General features: G+C 42.4%; 1 protein-coding gene across 2 annotated transcripts in view; it reads right to left on the bottom strand.

Annotated features, from left to right (window-relative positions):
- The window catches only part of LOC148038857 (uncharacterized), an 89,719-nt gene that overhangs the window by 39,579 nt on the left and 29,132 nt on the right, over positions 1–21,008 (bottom strand). For both annotated transcript variants that reach the window (XM_087674750.1, XM_087674749.1), the window contains exon 3: positions 7,824–7,997. In XM_087674750.1, the coding sequence (XP_087530876.1) occupies positions 7,824–7,997 (174 nt within the window). The remainder of the gene's footprint in view (positions 1–7,823; positions 7,998–21,008) is intronic.

The following is a 21,008-nucleotide window of genomic DNA, read 5'->3' as shown; positions in this document are numbered from 1 at the left end:
CTTCTACTACATTTACTCACATACACATACACATTTACATCATTGCATTGTTCATTCAATTAGCTTTTCATTTCTTTTTCTTTTTTTAAGCATCTCACTACTAGCCTCTATGCTTGCAGAATTTCATCTCTTTTACAAGGTTTTCTTTTCTGTATAGGGCTAATGTGCAAGTTTGCACTAGTCCTACTTGGGCTAGAGACCTAGGATGCACACCATTCCATTCATGGTTTCATCTTTCAAGGAGTTTTACTCTTCTACCAACACGGAGGCTTTTCCTCCTAAGGCAAATCATTCAACATTTCACTTGATACTACAATGGTGATGACTTCTCTCTTGTTCTTCCAGTTTGGCTACTTTCTCACATCATGGTTCTCAGCACCACATGAAGACCAACCTCTGGCTCCTCTTCCTCCTTTGGCATCCAAGGTTGTGAGAGGATTGCTACCCTTCTTGGTATTCTACAAGTCTTAGCAGTTGTCTTCAGCATCAACCTATCCCCCCTACTATTGGACCTCCTCCTTTTGCATTGCATGATTTCATCACCTTTGTAAAGGGTGCTTGGGAAAGTGAACAGTTCCCCAAGAGGGACATTGTCCGGGCAGCACCTATTGCACACAGCACCACTAAACAGATCCTAAGCTACTTCCACCAGCGGTTTATACAACACGCCACCATTCCTTCATCATCCTTCTCTCGTCCTCAACACCGTTGAGTGATTGGGTGGGTTATTTGTTTTGTAATGGGTTGGACCTAACCGTCCCTTCTCATTCTCACATATGATACAATTACTTAATCAACTGCATGCCCTGTCCTCTCTAGGGTAACTACTTTGACTCCTTGAGTAAGATAACCATAATCTCTGTAGTCTTGGTAGGCAACTAGGTAGCCACCATGTACACTTTGTCTAATGCCCTGACTGCTTTGCCATGGGATACCTTAGGCTCCGTTGGCCTTCCTTTCTAGCCTTGTTTTGGGCTTTAGAGGAGGTGTTGAGTTAAGAAATGTATTACATGCTGATTAGCCTCTTTAATAGCTCCAAAACATGCTTATTTAATGGAAATGCAAAAACAATGCACAATTTGAGAGAGTTTCTCTAAAACCCTAATTTGGGAGGATCCATCCATATCTATAATAGACAAGCTGCCCCCATTCAATCTTCATATTTTTGTGTAGGCTTCTCACTCTACCATGCACATTTCAGTCATCAACCACCTACGATCTTTTGTCCAGCCATCATCAACTATAGCCCATCACTATCCAACCCTAGGCGGCCTATTTTCATCCATCGCCTTGCTGTTTAGAGGTCTCCATCTGCTATGTCATCATAACACTTGATTAGCCAAGTGACAAACTACTGTCATTTATCCCACCAAGTGTGCATTTTCAGCATCTGGCACCAAGCGATAGGCTATTGCCATCTCTCCCACCAAGTAACTACTGTAGTACCTATAATTTTGCTATTCAACACACCACTTGCATCAGCAAACACCTCTCTTGTTGGTCATCTCATAGTTCTCAACCTCAGGTAATCAATTTTCAACCTTCTCTAGTGGTACACTACTACATTTACAAGATTTCAGCCTTTGATTGTTGTGATTTATGACCAGCCTGCTACCCTTCATTATTCAGCACTCTCTCATCTCCAACTGGTGGTTATAGTACTTGGGATCCTATCTCCAGTGGATGTCACTCTCTAACACTACTGCTCTACCCTTGGGCACTCTATACACTCTTCATTTATTTACAGTTGCATTCACTTCAAAGTTGTGTTCTTTCTCTCTCCTTCTACTTGTGTTTGTTTCTCTGTTTGAATTTTGCATGTCTATGTCTATATCATTGTGTTTCTATCGTAGTCGTACACTATGTGTTTCCTCAATGCAAACCCTAGCAGCTACTCTAGAGTTTTCTTCACAATATGTTCAAGAGGATGGCAAAGAATGGGTTTGAGGCCTATACAAGATGCTCTCATTACTATCTTTGTCAAGGAAGGAACAAGCAAAACATCTTTTACCTTTGTCTTCTTACCCTCATACATCATGTGGAAATCTACTTTTCCTACAATTGCATTTGAAGTACTATTAGCAGTGTACACCATCAAGTTCGTATTTGTAGATAGAGAGCTGAAGTATTCTTTGTGAGAGGTCATGTGGGAGCTTGCCTAACTATCAATCCACCAGGATTCTTGTAAAATATCCTAGTTATTAGGTATACTCAAGTGTAAATAGACTCTAAATGTGTGCAAAGTGAGCATAACCCTATTTGTAGAAAAATCTATTTATGTATTCTTAGTCTTAGCAAGTGACTCTCTTTCTTCTATATAATCATGTTTATATAGAGGACTCTCCTCTAGTTAGCTTCTCTAGTTTCTATCGTCCTCATAATACAAAGATGCACACACACTCATAGACAAAACACATCTAGAGCCATAAAAAGCATGCATTACAGCCATTCCTAGTACCCATCACGGTGTTATTCTTTCGATTCACAAGTTATGGGCAATTCCCGCATCAATGGTATCAGAGCTTTGGCTATGCTTTGACTTTACATTCGATTTGAGGTATTTCAAGTTGACTCCCAAAAATAACTTGGATGCATAGATGGTTGAGGTATTATTTGCTATTCATAATGAATATGCTACACATTTCTCCCTAAAGGATGAACATGTAGTTGAAGTGCACTTTCCTTCACGTTTGGCATTATAGGCGCCAATGTGTGCATACTTTTGACCAAAAGGATTACACATGGAACCTTGCTTGGCTGTCGAGAATGCAAAGGAACTTTCGTCCATTTTAACATCACTGACTGACTGCATAAATTCAGCAAATCGAGGTTGTCAAATCAACTACTAGAAGTTCCTAACTATACTTGCCAGCTGTGCCCTAAACCTACATTTGTTTCCCAAGCACCGTGTACTTGTGAAGTTGCATATGATTGAGTTGCATGCTCACCAATCATATTTGTTGCTCATTGTCCTGAAACATTTTCAGCATTTGCTGACTCAAAACCATGTGTTAAGTGCCTTTCAGGAGGGGATTCATGTTCCTCACTCCTATTACCACTACTATGTGACATCTTTTATTGTTTGCCTTTCGTTGTACACTCTCTTCAGCAAGTATAAACCTTGTTGTAACTAAATTATAGTAATCCAAAACACATGTGGTTGCTCCTCCAAACAATCACAAGCTCACCTTCTTCAAAAATATGGTGTTTTCTTGGCAATGGAACCATGAAACCGGCCTTCAAAAGCCCAAAGGACAAGGGCAATACACCAAATTTAGCAAATACTTAATTCAACTTAACAATAAATTCAGTAACAAAAATCCACACAAAACTAGAACTAGAATGCTCCTGCCACACGCATGACACTTGTTGACCCAAAGCTTAGCAACCCTTTCAATATTGTTTTTACTCAAAATTGATTACAAATGGCTGAATTTCAGCAATTTCTCATAACACTACTAATCCACAAGTGCACAATGTCCTTGTCACCTTCAACATTGGCCTCCAACCAATTGTAGTGTTTAAAAATGCAAATGAACACCTCAACCTATCAAACACTAAAAATGATAGCCACCGTTTGAACCCAATTTTGTAGAGCATTTGCCTAAACAACTATCTCATATAGTTCCCATTCAATTATTGAGCTAAAAATGCATTAGCTTCTTTAAAATAGCCCCAAAACATGCTTAATTAATGAATATCACCAAATTTATTAAAAGAAATGTGTTCCTAAAGAGTGTACATGTCCCACATGCAAACCCTGATATGGGAGGACTCAAACTTTCTATAAATAGACAGGCTGCCCTCCGTTCCAACTCAATCTCGAGTTTGCAATTTGCAAGTGCTAGAGCTTTGCTACCCATACCCCATTCACAAAAAGACATATCAGCCAAAGCTGTTCATTCATATTATCTACCATTGAGCGCCTGCTGCCAGCCATCGCATGCTGTTTCAGACTCCTCTCAGCCTGGCGACTGCTGTACTTGCTCCATTTACACTGTTTTGGGCATCCCAAAGCTGCCGTGCAGTCATAAATGTTGTCGCCATGATCTATCCACTCCAACCATAGCAGCATTTTCAGTTTCTGATTGATCTATTGCTGTAGACACAGCCCAAACTGCATTTTCAGTTTCTAACTGATCTGTTGCTGTAGACACAGCCCAAACTGCTGTGTTTTCATCATCTTCCGCCGCCTCGATTGCTGCAAGTCCATCACCATCTGCATTTGCAGTCTTCTCTCTATCTCTGTCTCTCTAACACTGATCTGGCTCTACCTTGCTGCATTTCAAGATCTGTTGGAGTACAACACACATTCCAATTCATTATCTCAGCCCCGTCCTTGAGACACAGATGTTCGAGGTTTGGTGTGTTTGCAGCATTGAGCATCATCTTCTATTCTGATTCATTGATTTCATTATTCATTATATTCATTGTCTCCTAGTTACCCTAACCCTAACTGTGTTCTATTATCAATCTATGCTTTGTCGTATGATTGTATTTGAGTTTCTATGTTTGGACATTTCTTTACATGGTATCAAAGCTAGGTACTCTCTGAAGAAAACCTAGGCCCTTGATCGGAAAGCTCTTCTCAAAAGCAAGAACAACACAAGGGAAGATGACTTTGAACACAACACCACCACTTTCGTCCCCCAAATCGAGTATGTTGAGAAACAAGCAAGAGTGGGTCTCTTGGCTTGCCCCACAAAGTTTGGGCATGGGAGGAGCGATATTGGACTACCATGGAGTCCAAAGACCTTACAAGATCACTCAAGCTAAGTACAACCTCAATTTGATGCATCAAGCTCAGCAACAAATTGAAGCTAAGCCTGAGTTTTCCCCTTTAGATTCAATGTATTGGTCTATTAACTATGCAAGAAGGACAGAATCTCTAGTAAAGACTAGCCATCTCCATGTGGAAATTGGCACAAAGTACACACCTCTTCCTTCATCTCTCTTCTTTACTCCTATGTCAAGTATGCCTACTTCTACTTCTCAATCTATTGAAATTGATTCCTCTTTTTAGTATGATTTGGGAGATAGTCTTGATGTAGGGCATCTCCAAAGTAACTTTTGGTTTATGAGTCTTGAAGAAGACGTACTTTTACATGAACTGAAGACAAGGTAAGCAAAAGATGAAAGAATCTCCTATAAGTGTTCCTTCAAATTCATTTATTGCTTCTCAAGGTCATTTTGAAGTTGGAGCTTCTTCATCTCATTTTGACACATTCACTTCTCCTTCTTCCATACCTCAATCCCACCGTCTTCTTCCTTGCATTTCCATTTCCATCATTCACTCCTTCATCTCAGTCACCGCATGTGCCATTCCACACTATACTGGGGGGTTCACAAAACATAGGCACATCCTTTAGGACCTCTTCTTTTCCACATCTAGGTGGTGCAAATGTACATTCATGGAAGGCTAGACCTCCATCACGCACACTTTCATGATATCCCCTACATGGGATACCCTCCCAAACATTCTCGAGTATGGATCAACTGGTACCATAGTTTGCCTCCATGGTTTGCTTCTACCTCCATCGGTACCTTATGGAAACACTCATGTTCCAGTGCCTCCACTATCTATACCTTATGTAAGCTGCTAACTGGACCAAACTTAAGCTCAGGGTTGTTTTATAACTTAAGTGAGCTACTTACTAGGCAAAACTTCAATATAACTCAATTCTAAGGTGCAACCCTCAATTCAATGGGAGTTTCACATTGCACCATGTTCCTTTCGCCCTACCCTAGTAGTACCAAAATTAAAGTTCAATTTAATTAAAAACCTTGGTAATCTCAATGTTCCTCTTCCATCCCCCACTCCCACAAGATGGAGACATTGGGTTTATCAAAGAAGATCCCTACAAAGACTACAGCAGGCTCAAGCTGAGTGGGTTTGGAGAGACCCTCCCTCGACAAACTATGCAATGCAACCGCCTTTAGCTACACCATCAACCTGGACAGCACTCAAAGCAAAGCTAGAAGGAGATTTTGTCACTTCCTATGGCTAGTATTTCACACAAGTTTGGCAATTGATTGTGTGTGAGATACAAAGAGTTACAGGTGACTTAGAGGCATTGCCTATGGGGTCGTCTCAGAGCTCAAAAGGTGTAGAGATGAGCCCTCAAGATGGTCTTTCATTGCTTTTGTAGTGACACGGAGGTAGTGGCTTGGTTAGAGACAGAGGCCTAACATGTGGATACGAGGGGTTTCTCATCATTGGCCAGCATTTAAGTATGATCCCTAGTCCAAATTACTCATAGGCATGGTGAACTCAGGGGCACTATCACATATGGGAGTCAATTTGCTAGTACCATTGCTTGGTTCATTTTGATTATGAGAGGTATAGCCACCTTCTAGACATTTTCATTTTAGAGAATCTTTCTAGGATTTGGTTAAAGATCATCTATACACTCTGCAAGAGATGGTAGAGGCTCTGTGGTTGTTAAGCAGATCAGGAAAGGAGAGATGCTTTCACACAGACATGGGATTCCAGCACCTTTTTCACCTAGCTCCTTAGAATGCCTTCTTTGTACTATGTATTTTCACCTTAGGAGGAATTTTTCTCCAAGAAGTGTGATTAATAGAATTTTCTTTTTGCTTGAAAGAAACATTGTATGCAATGCAATAGTGTGGCAAAGAAGTGTAGTCAAGGCAAGTGTAGTCAGTCCCAATAGGAGAGGGGGTATGTTGAAGTCCTATATCTACAAGGTGAAAGCTGAGGATCCCATCAGATAAACCATACTCTTGCGACACCCATGTGGAAAGAAAGCTTACCCATCACAGTGGCCACACCGGCCTCGTTCAGGCTTGAGCTTCTTCAACCTTAAGCCCTCTTGTAAGGCTCATATTCCTAACTTTCATTATTGCAAAAAAAGTACCCCTTATCACACTGATTAAATGGCCCACACAGTAGGTAACCGCAGAACATTTCACCGTTGAAACATTGCATAACACCCTGAAACCTTTGCCTCTGGGCAAGTTGCTTGTTGACTTGCAAAGTTGATGGCAGACATACTGGTGTGTTTGTTGACAATCCGTGATGGAAGATTCACCAGATTGGCATGCTCGTGTGTTCAATGAGCAATGCCTTTCCACAATGTCACCTTTATCCACATCACCCAACTAAAATCGTATTCGATACGTTTTAAACTACAGACACGATATTGAAAAATGTTCTTTAGGTGAAAATTTTAGATGTTTCATTGCACATGTGAAACGTTCTATGACTGAAATCATAAAATGTGCTTTGCAATCTATTTCAGCCTAACCAAACAATGTTTCATGGTTGCCTTGGCCACACCTTCTAAACTGGTCAACCAATGTGAATAGAATCATTTACAGACAGCAAGACTTGTGGCCTTCCTTTCATGACCTTACTCCATTCATACTTTCTACTACATAAAGTTATCAACCTGCTCTGTATGAATACAAAGACCACGTGCTACAAAAACTTAATTTCTTTATGCCAGAGTACAATTTGCTATCCTTCGTGTGATCTGTTCACAATCCTCTCTGAAAATGCATATCAAATTTTTTGTTCAAGGCTACAGGAAATTAAAGACAAATGAAAGTTGCAGTCCAACCCAGAAGGTACTCTAACATGTTTTTTCTGTATCACTCAACAAGAGGTATTGCACAATCCTCCATAGTCAGCTTCACACAAATTAAACTTTCTGCACCTTCCACATGGGGAGGCATGTAAATTTACAATATTGGTCATTCTCCTGTCTTGAATGCATTTCACAATTGACACCATAAAGCCCAAAACTTCCAAGTAATCAATCATAATAAACCAAGCAAGAATCTACGAATCTACAGCCCACCTTAAAGGATATCCGAGTAGCCCTATCATAGTTTGAGTTGTCAAAACCAGCTTGAAATCTACTCTCAAAGTCAGATGGTAAAGTCTCACCAAAGCTGTCCATCACAAGCTGTACAATTCTGTTCACCACAGAGGATGGTGTCTCATTCATTGTCCAACTCGTTGAAAAATTGCTCTGCATAAACATGTGCACACAAGTACATTAGGAAGCTTGCATCAATACATAAGCTTAAGCATCTCCTGGCTAGTGTAAAATTCACAGAAAGATGAGTTGTTACCTCTATTACCTTTCAGTTTTCACCCTTTCCCTTCATGTAGGTACCAATTTTAGCTTTTGTACTACGTGATGGTAACAGTGGCACACACATGCATATGTGTGCACACACAACAAAATGAGTACACAACAAAGTTTCCACAAATACACGAAGCAAACAAATCATTGTACTTAGGAAGTCTATGCATCTCCCCACCATTGTAACATCTTCAAGTTGTTGCCTGCATAATTTCAGTGAAGCAGGCTTTCCTATTACCATAAACTTTTCACTTCACCCTTGCCCCTTAATTGAGCAATAATTTGAGTTTTTGTGCTGCAAAGTCTATTTCCACCCCTATTGTAGGCAAATGATACAGAAACTAATAATGTTCCTACCACAGTTACTATACCAAAAAGACAAAAGATCAATGTAGTGAGAACCAATCAATAGCATGACAACACATAACAAGCCCAGTTTCAAATTCAAATCATGATAACCAACTTGTCAAGTTAGCTTGCGGTGGATGACACAACCACCAACTTGAATCCCCTCAAGGATCTTATGGAAAGCAAAGAGTGGCAATGAACTAAGGTTCACAACCTAAATTTGTCGTATAACTGGGCTCTCGTGACAAGTGAGATAGCATTTGGAAGTAGAAACCCTGCAAGCAACCTACATCCCTAGTTTGAACGAGTATGTGGACTATTGTTCCACCAATGAGGAGAGCAAGGAGGAAGTACAAACCATAGAATATGATACGGAAGGAAGAATAATTGAGAAGATTAGATTAGACACTAAATCGAGAGATAAATATGTTTTGAGTGAGCAAAGGAATTGCCAAGGTAGATTGCAATCAGGCTTGGCTAGAATGCCTCGAGGTGGTAGTTCATGAGCAAGCAAGAGTATCTCGTCCTTGCACCCCACCACTATTTGGAGTTGAGTCAACTTTAGATTTGTGAGCACCAGAAGACTTCTTCTAGTGAGGAGGATGAGCACAATTCCAAGTCAAAGGCAAGCTCTGATGGTGATCCGAGATACCTTGATCACTTGGGACCCCCGACGCACATGGGGACCTTCCAGTCCACCTGAGGCACAGGAGATTAAGAGAGGAGAAAAGGAAACAGTCAAATTCTTCAAAAGTTGGAAGGAAAAAGAAACCCCAGGACCTTCCCAAGCGTTTCACGGAGTACAAAAAGGGTGATAGAATAGTGGTGTTAGTAGGGGCCAAACGGAAAGGGCAAGCAAGTGAACCCATCAAACCAGCCAAGGTTAAGGAGGTCAACTTGGTGAATCACATTATTCTCTATTTTGTGTATTTATGTTACACAATTCGCTCAATTACCGTACTTTACACCTTTTGGGTGTGAATACACCTTAAGGCACTTAACCTTAAGGTCTAAGGGTTGTACTTTGCACTTTCACTTACACACTTGGCAATTGTATCGTGTGTTGTGCTTGTGTCTTCACTCTCACTCTCTCTACTATCTATTGTGTGCTTCCAGCTGAGAGCTGTCATCTCCACTCTTACATTTGGTATGAGAGCTCAGACTCAGCATTATCCAGCTCACCACCCCAGGCTTGTCAACTCTTGTCCATCGTTAGCTTCAACACCTAGTCCAGTTGCAACCACCTATCCCCGACTGCAATACCACCACCATCATCAGCTGAACCAACCCCAAGTCCATCACCCCCGGCCTCTCCTAGTCTCGCCAACATCTGGCCAACACCGCCAGCGACTGCTCAACACCGCCTATGCCTCTAGCACGACCACCATTGGCATGCGTCACTTGCAGCACCACCGCTCTATTTCCTAGTGCCACCTACGCTGCCTCCAACCTGCGTCAACTCCCCCTCAGCTCCAACATCCACCATCATCAGTTTAGGCATCCTCCTGGCTCTACCTCAGCTCACATTTCAAAGGTAACAAGTACATTTAATTATCTTTATTCAAAAATCTGAGCTGCAGCAAGGGGCTTTTGCTAGAGGAGTGCATTTCTGCTCCAGGAAGTGCTTTTGGGCACACAGTGCAGAAATTTCCTAGAATTCGAGTCAAAAAATTTGGGGCTTTTGGATGTTTAGCAAACATTGGCACATGTACTGCAGATTCATTCTGAAATAGACTGAAATTGTGCACTTTGAACAACTAAATTTTGGGGCTTTTGCATTTTCTGTGCTGCTCAGCACTGTTTGTGCATTGCGCAGGATGCTATTCGCTGAAATTAGTGGAAATTTCAGCACATTGGACAATTGTGATCGGGTGTGACACAGTTTTGCTATTTATAGCTTCCTGTCTACTGTAATTTCTGGAAATTTGCTAATTACAGCTTCGTATCTAGTGTAATTTCTGGAAATTTGCACATTCCCAAGTCGTTCAAGCTTTGGTTCTTGCTTTCGTGTTTTTGGAAACCATGACATTTACCATGACCAATCAAGGACTAAGTGATGTATTCACACATGTATGCAAAGCGGATAGATTGGACAACAATAACTATTCTCTATGGTCCTTCATGATAAAGAATGTGCTCATTATTAAAAAACTTTGGGAATATGTTAATGGTGAAGAAGTCCATCTTGGAGTTGTGGCTCCTGAAACTCCTCCCCTAGCAGGACGTGGTCAAAGGCCAGTTCTAGCTCAGTCACTTCCCAAAAAAACAGTTGAACAGAAGGCTTGGGGTACTCGAGATGCCCAAGCATTGTCACTAACTGCATTGACAAATCAGCGGTCCATAATCCCACATATACAGTCTGCTACTTCTTTACAAGTAGCATGGCTCACACTTGAGCAGATGTTTGCTGGAAAAAATGAGACATTTTTTTCTCGAAAAAGGAGCTTGAGAATGTGAAGATGGATAAAGGTGATACCATGCAAGATCATCTTAACAAAATTCAGGACTTGCGTGAGTAGTTGATGAATATAGACAAGTATTTTTCTAATGCACAGATAATCTCTACTACTTTGAATTCCTTGCCACCCTCTTATTTAGCCTTTTATGCGGTCTTAAATGTCACCATCAATTTTTTTGCCAGTCACTCATCTTTCTTCAAGCGGTTACTTTACTCCTAGAAGAAGAGCAAACAAGGAAGAACAGTTGGGTGGATGTTCTAGCTTCTAAACATGCTTCTATGGCAAGACAGAAGGGCAAGGGCAATTAGTCTAGGAATGCTCAACAGAGTTCTGGAAGTCTAGGTGCTTCACAGAGCAACAAGAAGCAAGGGGCACATAAGCCAAGAAGGGCAAGTGCCATTATTGTAAAAAGCCAGGTCACTACATTACAGAGTACAAGAAACGCATTGCCAAGGAGAAGAAGAAGACATCCAAGATGTGTGTTTTTGAAACACCTTCTACTGCTACAAAGTCCGCATCTTTTGTTGTTGACCGTGACTACTGTTTTTACACTTGCAGTTGTGATTCTTCTTGGGTAGATAGAGCATTCAGCTCTACAAGAGATACTAGCACTTGGTTCTTTGATAGTGGTGCTTCTAAGCACATTACATTCTGCAGGGATTTCTTTACCTCTGTTATTGCAGCTCTTGTTGGCAAATCTATGCAATGTTCCAACAATGCATCTTACCTTGTTAGAGATGTTGGGGAGATTGTCTTGAAAGCCATTGATAGCTCTACTAGGATGCATTATATGTGCCAGGAATAAGGAAGAATTTGTTATCCATTTCTTCTTTAGCAAAATGTGGAATGCAAATCACATTTGGTGATGACAAATGCATGGTGAGAGATAAAGAATTATTGACTTTGGTACTTATTGGCACATTATGTCATGAACTCTATGAGTTAGATGCTCATTCGATTGAGCATCTACTATTACTCTTGCTATGTCACAAGCAAAGTTATGGTATGCTCACATGGGGCATGTTAACTATGGCAGTTTGTTGGTTATGCGGCATGCTCAGATGTTAGATAGTTTATCTCATAGAAACAAGCAATGGCCGTTCCGGCTTGTAGAAACGGCCTAACGTGTTCCAGACCGTCGGCGGAGGTGAAACGGCTAAGGAACTTTCCCTGGCGTTCCCTACCATTCCCCCTGCCGTTCACTCTTTGGATCGACTGTTCCATGCCTATTAACCAAAAATTTATGGTTTTTCTAGTTTTTTCTTTTTGCTTGTATCACACTCCTACCACATGTTCACCCATCTCCATCACCTAATGTGCACACACTAATCTCTCTCTCTCTCTCTCTCTCTCTCTCTCTCTCTCTCTCTCTCTCTCCGTAAAAGGTAATTGTATTAATTACGGAAAAAAGGTACAAGTTTACATGATTACAAGATACACGATGGCTCTAAGCCATCGTGTGTAAAATCTCTCTCTCTCTCTAAAGTACTAAACGACAAAAGAGTTACAAAAGTCATGGCCAAAGACGCAGAGGAAATTGCCATATGCCAGGGAAGTAAGTCCTCCCGAGGGAGTAAGTCAGAGTGCCAAATGAGATCTATCTGCCAATGCAAAAGGCCTTTAAGCCTAGCAAGTCCTCCCGAGGAAGTAAGTCAGAGTGCCGAATGAGATCTATCTACCAATGCAAAAGGCCTTTAAGCCTAGCAAGTCCTCCCGAGGGAGTAAGTCATAGTGCCGAATGAGATCTATCTGCCAATGCCAGGGAAGTAAGTCCTCCCGAGGAAGTAAGTCAGAGTGCCGAATGAGATCTATCTGCCAATGCAAAAGGCCTTTAAGCCTAGCAATATGTCCCTGAACATTATAGGCTGAATCAAAAAGAAAAGCATTCCGAATGGCCCAATTGTGCCAACAGCCTCAGTATCTAAGAAAGTGAAACAAGACCTTCATATGCGACTGAGCCGGTGTGGAGTATTTGGGCCGCGCAAAAACCCAGTCAAAAGGGCTTAACGAGAAACCAACCACTGCTCGCCAAACTGCCGACAAGAGTGACCAGATTTTCTTAGCAAGAGGGCAAGAAATAAATCGATGATGGGCCGATTCCACACTGGTGGTGCAAAAGAAACAATGGCCGTTGGAGATTCGACTCTTGGAAAGGGCTGAAGCAAGAGGAAGACCACCGATCATCACCCTCCAAAGAAAAACCTTGCATTTGAAAGGTGTCTTGTTTAACCAGCCCTCCATCACAGTTGCCTTCCACCATGACTGAGATTTACGCAATCCCCAAACAGTATTAGCTTTAGTAACCAGCCATTGATGATCTTTAATCAGAAGATGATACACCTGGTTAGCTGAGGCCTTTTCCAAATTCAGGCGGCCTGCAAGGTCCCAGTCCTGCCAGGGACTATCCGAAGCAAGGGCAGAAAAGGGTTGTCTACTCTGGAGCACCATCAAAAGCTGTCCCCATAAATCACGGTATCCACGAGGGATCCTAAAAAGCCTTCTGGCTCTACGAAATGATATCAACACATTGCGACTAGCAAGGGTGGCATCTGCAACTGAAGTCAAGCCTAAACGTGCCATATGGTTAAATTTTGGTCTGAGCTCATGTTTGCCTTCCCAAGAAAGTAATCGCAAGGCTGCCAACAGTTCCCGTTGAAAAGAGTTAGTAGCTAAGCGGTCCTCCGCTAGATGCCATAGAGCCTTCTGGAGAACCAATTTCCAAGAACATACTAAGTGAGCAAGCAAGGATGATGAAGGACTAGAAAACCGAGAGTCTGCATTAAGAAGATGCCACCAGGAGCTCCGAATTTGAGTATTACCATGCACAAGCCCGTGATTCTTAAGAAAATAACGGGCTATCAAGACCCATGGGTGATGATCCAAGCACATGGCACGAAAAAGAGACCAACGGAGTGCCAGCATATGAGTTTCGGCATCCAAAATAGCCCCACCACCCATGCGTTTGGGGATACATGCATGCGACCAAGAGATCCATGAAATACCTGCATGTAAGGAGTCCTTCTTCCATAACATGAAACGAATGCACTGAGTAAGAGCATTCAATGTAGTAGTAGTCCAAGGCAGCAATGGCAAGAAATATGTGAGCATTGGCAACATAATTGTCTGAGCCACTTTGAGGCGAACATGGAAAGGCCAAGCCTGTGACTTCCAATACAGAAACTTAGCTGTCAGTTTCTATGAAATCCACTCTAGTAGTTGCTTCCGCCGAACATCAACACCCAAAGGGTACCCAAGATGCCTGACAATGGAACCACGGGGAACAACCATTCCCTGCCAATCCAGTGACTGCAAATCTGACTCCGTGCAATTGAGAATGGCTGATTTCAAAGCATTGATATGAAGACCAGAAGCATGACCAAAGAGAGTCCAAACATCTAATGCTTTGCGAAGATTATCCTTATCCACACGCAAATTCATAAAGCTGTCATCAGCCAAGGATTGACTAATGAAGTGTTGTCCTCTCTCTCTCTCTCTCTCTCTCTCTCTCTCTCTCTCTCTCCGTAAAAGGTAATTGTATAAATTACGAAAAAAAGTACAAGTTTACATGATTACAAGATACACAGTGGCTCTACGCCATCATGTGCAAGAACTCTCTCTCTCACTACAAGAAGTAAACAACCCAAGAGTTACAAAAAGTCATGACAAAGACGCAGCAAAAATTGCCATATGCCAGGGAAGTAAGTCCTCCCGAGGGAGCAAGCAGAGAGCCGAATAAGATCTATCTGCCAGAGTAGGAGACCTTTAAGCCTGGCCATGTGCCCCTGAATATTAGAGGCGGAATCAAAAATAAAAGCATTCTGAATGGTCTAGTTATGCCAACAGCCCCAATATCTAAGAAAGTGAAACAAGATCTTCATGTGTGGCTGTGTCGGTGTGGGGTATTTGGGCTGTCCAAAAACCCAATCAAATGGGCGTAGCGAGAAACCGACCACCACACGCCAAACTGCCGATAAGAAGGACCAGATTTTCTTAGCGAGAGGGCAAGGAATAAATCAATGACGAGCCGATTCCACACTGGTGGTGCAAAAGAAACAATTGCCATTGGAGATGCGACGCTTGGAAAGGGCTGAAGCCAGCGGAAGACACCAATCATTACCCTCCAAAGAAAGACCTTATATTTGAAAGGTGTCTTATTCAACCAGGCTTCCATCACCGTTACCCTCCACCAGGACCAAGATTTACGCAATCCCCATAGAGTATTAGCTTTAGTAACCAGCCATTGATGATCTTTAATCAGAAGATGATACACCTGGTTAGCTGAAGCCTTTTCCAAATTCAGCTGGCCTGCAAGGTCCCAGTCCTGCCAGGGACAATCCGAAGCAAGCATCATCAAAAGCTGTCCCCATAAATCCCTGTATCCACGAGGGATCCTAAAAAGTCTCCTAGCTGTACGAAACGCTATCAACACATTGCGACTGGCAAGGGTGGCATCTTCGACCAAAGTCAAGCCCAAACGTGCCATGCGGTTAAATTTTGGTCTAAGCTCATGTTTCCCTTCCCAAGAAAGTAACCGCGAAATTGCCAACAATTCCAGTTGGAAGGAGTTAGTAGCTAAACGGTCCTCCGTTGGATGCCACTGAGCCTTGTGTGGAGGACCACTCTCTCTCTCTCTCTCTCTCTCTCTCTCTCTCTCTCTCTCTCACATTGAAGATTCAAAGTGTCAAGACAACCCACAAGCCAATCAGAAGTCCATGCAAAGTTCAAATTTAATGCATTATGAACTCTTGCAAATCACAATCAAATTTCAGCCCATTCTCAATTCCAAGGTAATCATCCATTTATATTGTCTAATTTCAAGGGAAACTGGGAAAATTGGGGCAATTCAGAGCAATTTGGAGCTATGGGTATAATCAGCCAAAAAGTGCCTATTTTTCGTACTAAATCATACAGATATGTATCGTACCGTATCATACAGATCGTACCATACGGATCAGTTCATACTACGTACAAATACAACCCTGGTTCAAGAAAGCCAACTTCACATCCAACTAAAAGACAGGCCATCTCCTATGACCAGCCAAGGCAAAAACAGCACAGACCATCGCCATATGAGCAGTGGGGGCAAAAGTATCATGGAAATCAATACCTCGGCATAGTGCAAAACCTTTAGCAACAAGGTGGCCCTTGTGCTTGTCCAAAGAGCCAACACTGTGGTACTTGATCTTGAAGACCCATTTGACACCAATCACCTTCTTACGAGAAGGACGAAGCACAAGGGACCAAGTGTCATTCCTCTCAATAGCCTCCAACTCAATTTCCATCACTTTCTGCCAATGATCAAATTATAAAGCCTCCTTCATGGAGGTAGGCTCTCTATCCTGCATAACACGGGACATCAAACGGTAGTTAGAGCAAACAAGCTCCATAGAATATGCCTGATGCCACCATGACCTCCATGGTCCATCCTATAGTTGCCACTCCTCAGGAAGCCCCTCGATCCTTGAATCTCGGAGCGTGTCATGGGCCCAACGAGGAGAAGGCCGGATCTCAGCTCATTGCTCTCCATCTACTAAAGTTTCTAGAAGGTCCACTGACGGCGAAGGAGCAATTCATGAATCCGGTGGTTGGGAACTAAACTCCTCATCTGAAGAAGAGTCCTCAAGAGGCACAAGCTCCAGAGGAATAGTCGGTGGGGCCTAGCTATTACCAGGATCCCCAAGAACAAGGTGGTCCTCACCCCCTTCTAGGGCTGGAACCCCCACGAACTGAACATCATGGCTCATGTAGACATCCCGCTTAACAAGATCATACAATCGGTAGCCTTGAGACTACGAGCTATAGCCCACAAACACCTGTCTTTTGGAAGCCACTTCAAATTTGTCACGCTGTGTCTTCAAGATGTGAACATAGGCATCACACCCAAAAACCCTAAAATAAGAACCATCTAGCTTGGACCCAAAGTACGCCTCATATGGAGTCATACCAACAACAACGGAAGTAGGCGAATGATTAAGGATATGTACTGCAATAGCCACAGCCTCAGCCCATAGACACTGAGGTGTCTAACGATGCTCCAGCATAGTGGGGGTCATCTCGATCACACTGCGATTCTTCTGCTCCAAGATGCCATTCTCCTAAGGGATGTTTGTATTGGCAAACTCTTGGTGAATACCACGATCTGCACAAAAACGAGTAAACTCATTAGAAACACATTCTCCTCCCTTATCCAAGGGTAAGGTCTTCAACTTTCGATCCGATTGGTTCTCCTCAAAGCAACCAATCCTTAAATTTGGAGAAAGCCTCCGACTTCAACTTCAAGAAATAGGCCCATGTCATCCTATTGTAATCATCCACAATTAGCATAAAATACAAGCTCCCTCTAAGGGACTCCGTCCTCATCGATCCGTCCTCATCGGTCCACAAAGATCGGTAGAAACAAGCTCCAAGGGTGCTGAAGACCGCCTCGAAGCCTTGTTGGGAACAACATCACAAGTCTGCTTCCCACGGATGCAAGTATACAAGGCTACTACAAGGCTGCTAGCTCACCACAATATCCAACAAACCTCGAACAAACTGGCCCATAGACTCCTTCCGAACGTAATCATAATTGAGGTGGCCAAACCGAGCATGCCAAAGCTTGGACTAAGTTTGAGAGGTAAAAAGAAGAAAAGTCAAGGCAAAAGAAGACCGCAACTTGTAGACTCCATTCTCCTCATAACCTGAAGAAAGAACTTGTCTCGATCCTTAATCAAGAATCCGAAAAGAATCCACATCGAATTCAACCAAAAGGCGGAGGGCACAAATCTTGTGCATCAAGAGAAGATGATACCCCAAAGCCGGAACATAAAGTACCTCGGATGTATGGGCACCAACACATCCACCTGGAATAAGATGCATGTTGCCCCATCCCTGTATAGGAATAAATGAAATGTCACCAATGAGAATCTGGCCTTGCGAAGGCCCCAAATGAGTAACACCTACTAAGGAAGGAGCCATGTGCTAGGAGGCACCACTGTCAACAATCTACTCCCAAGTGTATGGGGCCGTCAACGCAACATCAGAAGTTGTCACGGGTGAATCCTCAACCACCTCCAAATAGAGGAAAGCAACTGATGAGGGAGCAACCACCGCTCCGGAATCCTTTGAAGATTTATCCTTCTCCTTCTCTTGCTTCTCCTTGTTGGGGCAATCCTTCTTCCAATGATATGTTTTGCTACAAACATAATGAGTAGACTCCTTATCTTTGTCCTTCTTAGATTTGTCCTCCTTTTGGTCCTTCCCTTTCTTTTGAGAGGACTGACCGACCAAGGCCTCAAATTTTAAAGCATTGGTTCCTTTCAGTTGCTCCTCTTAGTCCAAGACCATAGGAACCAACTCTTCCCACTGTAGAGTCTCAAGGTGGAATAAAAACTAAAGTGGAGCCAAAGAAACCCGCTTCATGACGGTCATCCGATTATACATATGATTCAACTCCAGCCATATCTCTCGGACCATTGTCAAATGCTCAATCTTAGAGATAACAACTGTAGTACATGAGAGAAATAAAAATGAGCAAATGCGAGCATTGAGTTTATCCCAATGTGCCTAAGCCTTTGCCAACTCCACCTTATCACTGGAAGAGAGTCTAGACTCGTCTCGCAAAGGACGATGGATAGCCTCCATAACAAGCTCTGCCAAATCATAGGACTCCAGAATCGCAAGCATCATGACCTGTCAGATGGGGTAGTTCTCGTCATCGAGCTTTTGATCATATCTCTCGCTCTCTCACTCTAGCCTCTCTCTCTCTCTCTCAACCTTCTCTCTCTCAAGCCCACACTTCTCTTATTTGTATGATCATTCATGTATGATGATCCCACTCCCATCTATGTAAGTGTAAGTTGTAGGTAGCAATAGCATATGTTGCACATGCAGCATCAAGTTTTGGCATGTAACCACCCTTCCTTCCATGGGGATGGGTGGTAATTCCCTAATTACAACTTATTCACAGCAATAACATTTATTACAAACCTAAATAATGCAAATTAAATTATAATCTTGGACAATGGACATCCTATTGGCCCTAAAACTGGTGCCCCTTTCGGTATTTATTTAACTTAATTAAAGAAGAAGAAGATGTACAATGGGATTCTCCCAATCCCTTTCGCTATTCTAACTATCCTTGCTGTCCAAAATGAATAGCAAGTTATCAATCTGATTTGTCCCTTGATTCGGGCGGTCCATTGCCCTTCACCCGCATCGATGAAGAAGGAAAAATTCATTGATTTGCTGGTCCCCCCCCACCTAAATTTGACTGAAAACAACTTCAACCCTACTAAATCCAAGTCTTGTAGCTTCCGATTTCTAGGACGCTTCCCGAGGCTGCTGCTAAACCCTAAGTTCTGCGACAGATTAAAGTTTACAGTTGAGAAATCTGAAATTTCTCAACCTCTGGTGATCTCAATGCTGTAAACTTCGGAACAAGGCTGTAGAAAGACTGAGAGATGAGAAAGAATGTTGAGGAGAGAGAAAATTCAGACTTTCTTCGTGAAGAACTCAAGAAAGTATGTCATCTATTGCTGCTGCCCTATCTCAACAACTTGTAGATACAAAGAACTAAAGAAAATCAGTCATTTACTGTTATTGCCCTATCTCAATAGCTTGTAGATGGTGTCACCTGCTATTGATCGGTCTTCTCCTGTCCCTAGCTGCCTCAGAAGATCCTCCAGTGGCTGCGAATCAAACCAGCAACATCTCCTCCCTCTCTCTTGCAAAAGCTGAATACACTAAAATGCCTATCTCCAACCTTTAAAGACGTTTTTCAATCTTGCATGGCATTTTTGACAAATGCCTCTCTCCAGCCTTTAAAGACGTTTTTCAATCTTGCATGGCATTTTGACAAATGGCAACCTTCCTAAATGGTTTTTCCAACATTATCCATAAGTAATTATTAATTTTCAGTCTTTAAATACTGAAAACTAATCAAATAATTATTTTGGTGACTTGAAAAATAATCTAACTAACCAATAATTAAATTGGCTAGGCAACTTCCATTCCTGATTGTCTATGCGTCATCTTTAACCATCAGATTGACATTAGGTACCATTAACCGCCACTTCTCCAGTGTCACCATTAGATTGACATTAGGTACCATTAACCACCACTTCTCTAGTGTCACCAACTGACACTTATTGCCAAATGAATCACCTACACCAACAACTAGCACCAGATACCACCAAGTACGTGTGCAACATAGCTTATAGCAACTTTTTCCTTCAACATTCCATGATTTCCTCGGGTCCCAAGCTCGTAAATTTACTCTAATCTCGATTACACCTCAAATGTGCAACATTTACTTAACCATGTGATTAAAAATTAATCCACATGCTAAGTGAGGTTTCAAAAATACATGTCCTCATGATAGATACCTTTGAGATTGCTAGTACCAGAGGAGACTTTCCTACTTCCTTTGGCTTATTGCACATGGGAACCTTGCAGTAGGGAGTCGATTGGTCTAGCAAGACAGAGTTGGTAAGTGTTTCCCACAGCAACACATGAGACTCTAAAGCATTGCCTTGAGTCATGCAAGGCAACATTGCTACTGTGGAGAGAAACCTCTTGGTTACTCCATCAAGTTCTCGGACTACATTTCATGGAGAGCCTTTTGCTAGTAGTCAAACAGTCAAGGCTGCCACTTACTATACAAGACAGAGATGCATGATACAATTGTCATCATCGAGGCAAGCTTGTGTGCTCTAGTAGATCTGCAAGCTTTGCCTAGCCACCACGTATTGGAACCTATAGCTCATGATCAATTGTGGGAGCCTCACAAGGTGGCACATCCGAAAGACACACTGTCAAATGATCTTCAGAAGTGAGAATCCCTTGATGTACACTACTCTAGCAAAGCTCTAGTCGTCTATCATCCATTCACTCCACGGCCACTAGGATCAGCTACGAGGTGATTATCAAAACTAGCATGAGCTTCACCATTAGTTTATTCACAGTTGAGGTGGCATGGCCTGTTTTTCGTATTGCATGATGGCGGCCCTACCTAGTGCTACATTCTCCCTCCATGGCTTCTATCCCCCACCCCACCAAGATCACCTTGAGAGGCACTCATATATATGAATAATTTACAGATATCTCC

The sequence above is a fragment of the Lygodium microphyllum genome, chromosome 3, assembly GCF_053477565.2.
Source record: "Lygodium microphyllum isolate KBCC chromosome 3, Lygodium_microphyllum_v1.1.10, whole genome shotgun sequence".
NCBI lineage: Eukaryota > Viridiplantae > Streptophyta > Polypodiopsida > Schizaeales > Lygodiaceae > Lygodium > Lygodium microphyllum.
This window is presented reverse-complemented; position numbering and strand designations above follow the sequence as displayed.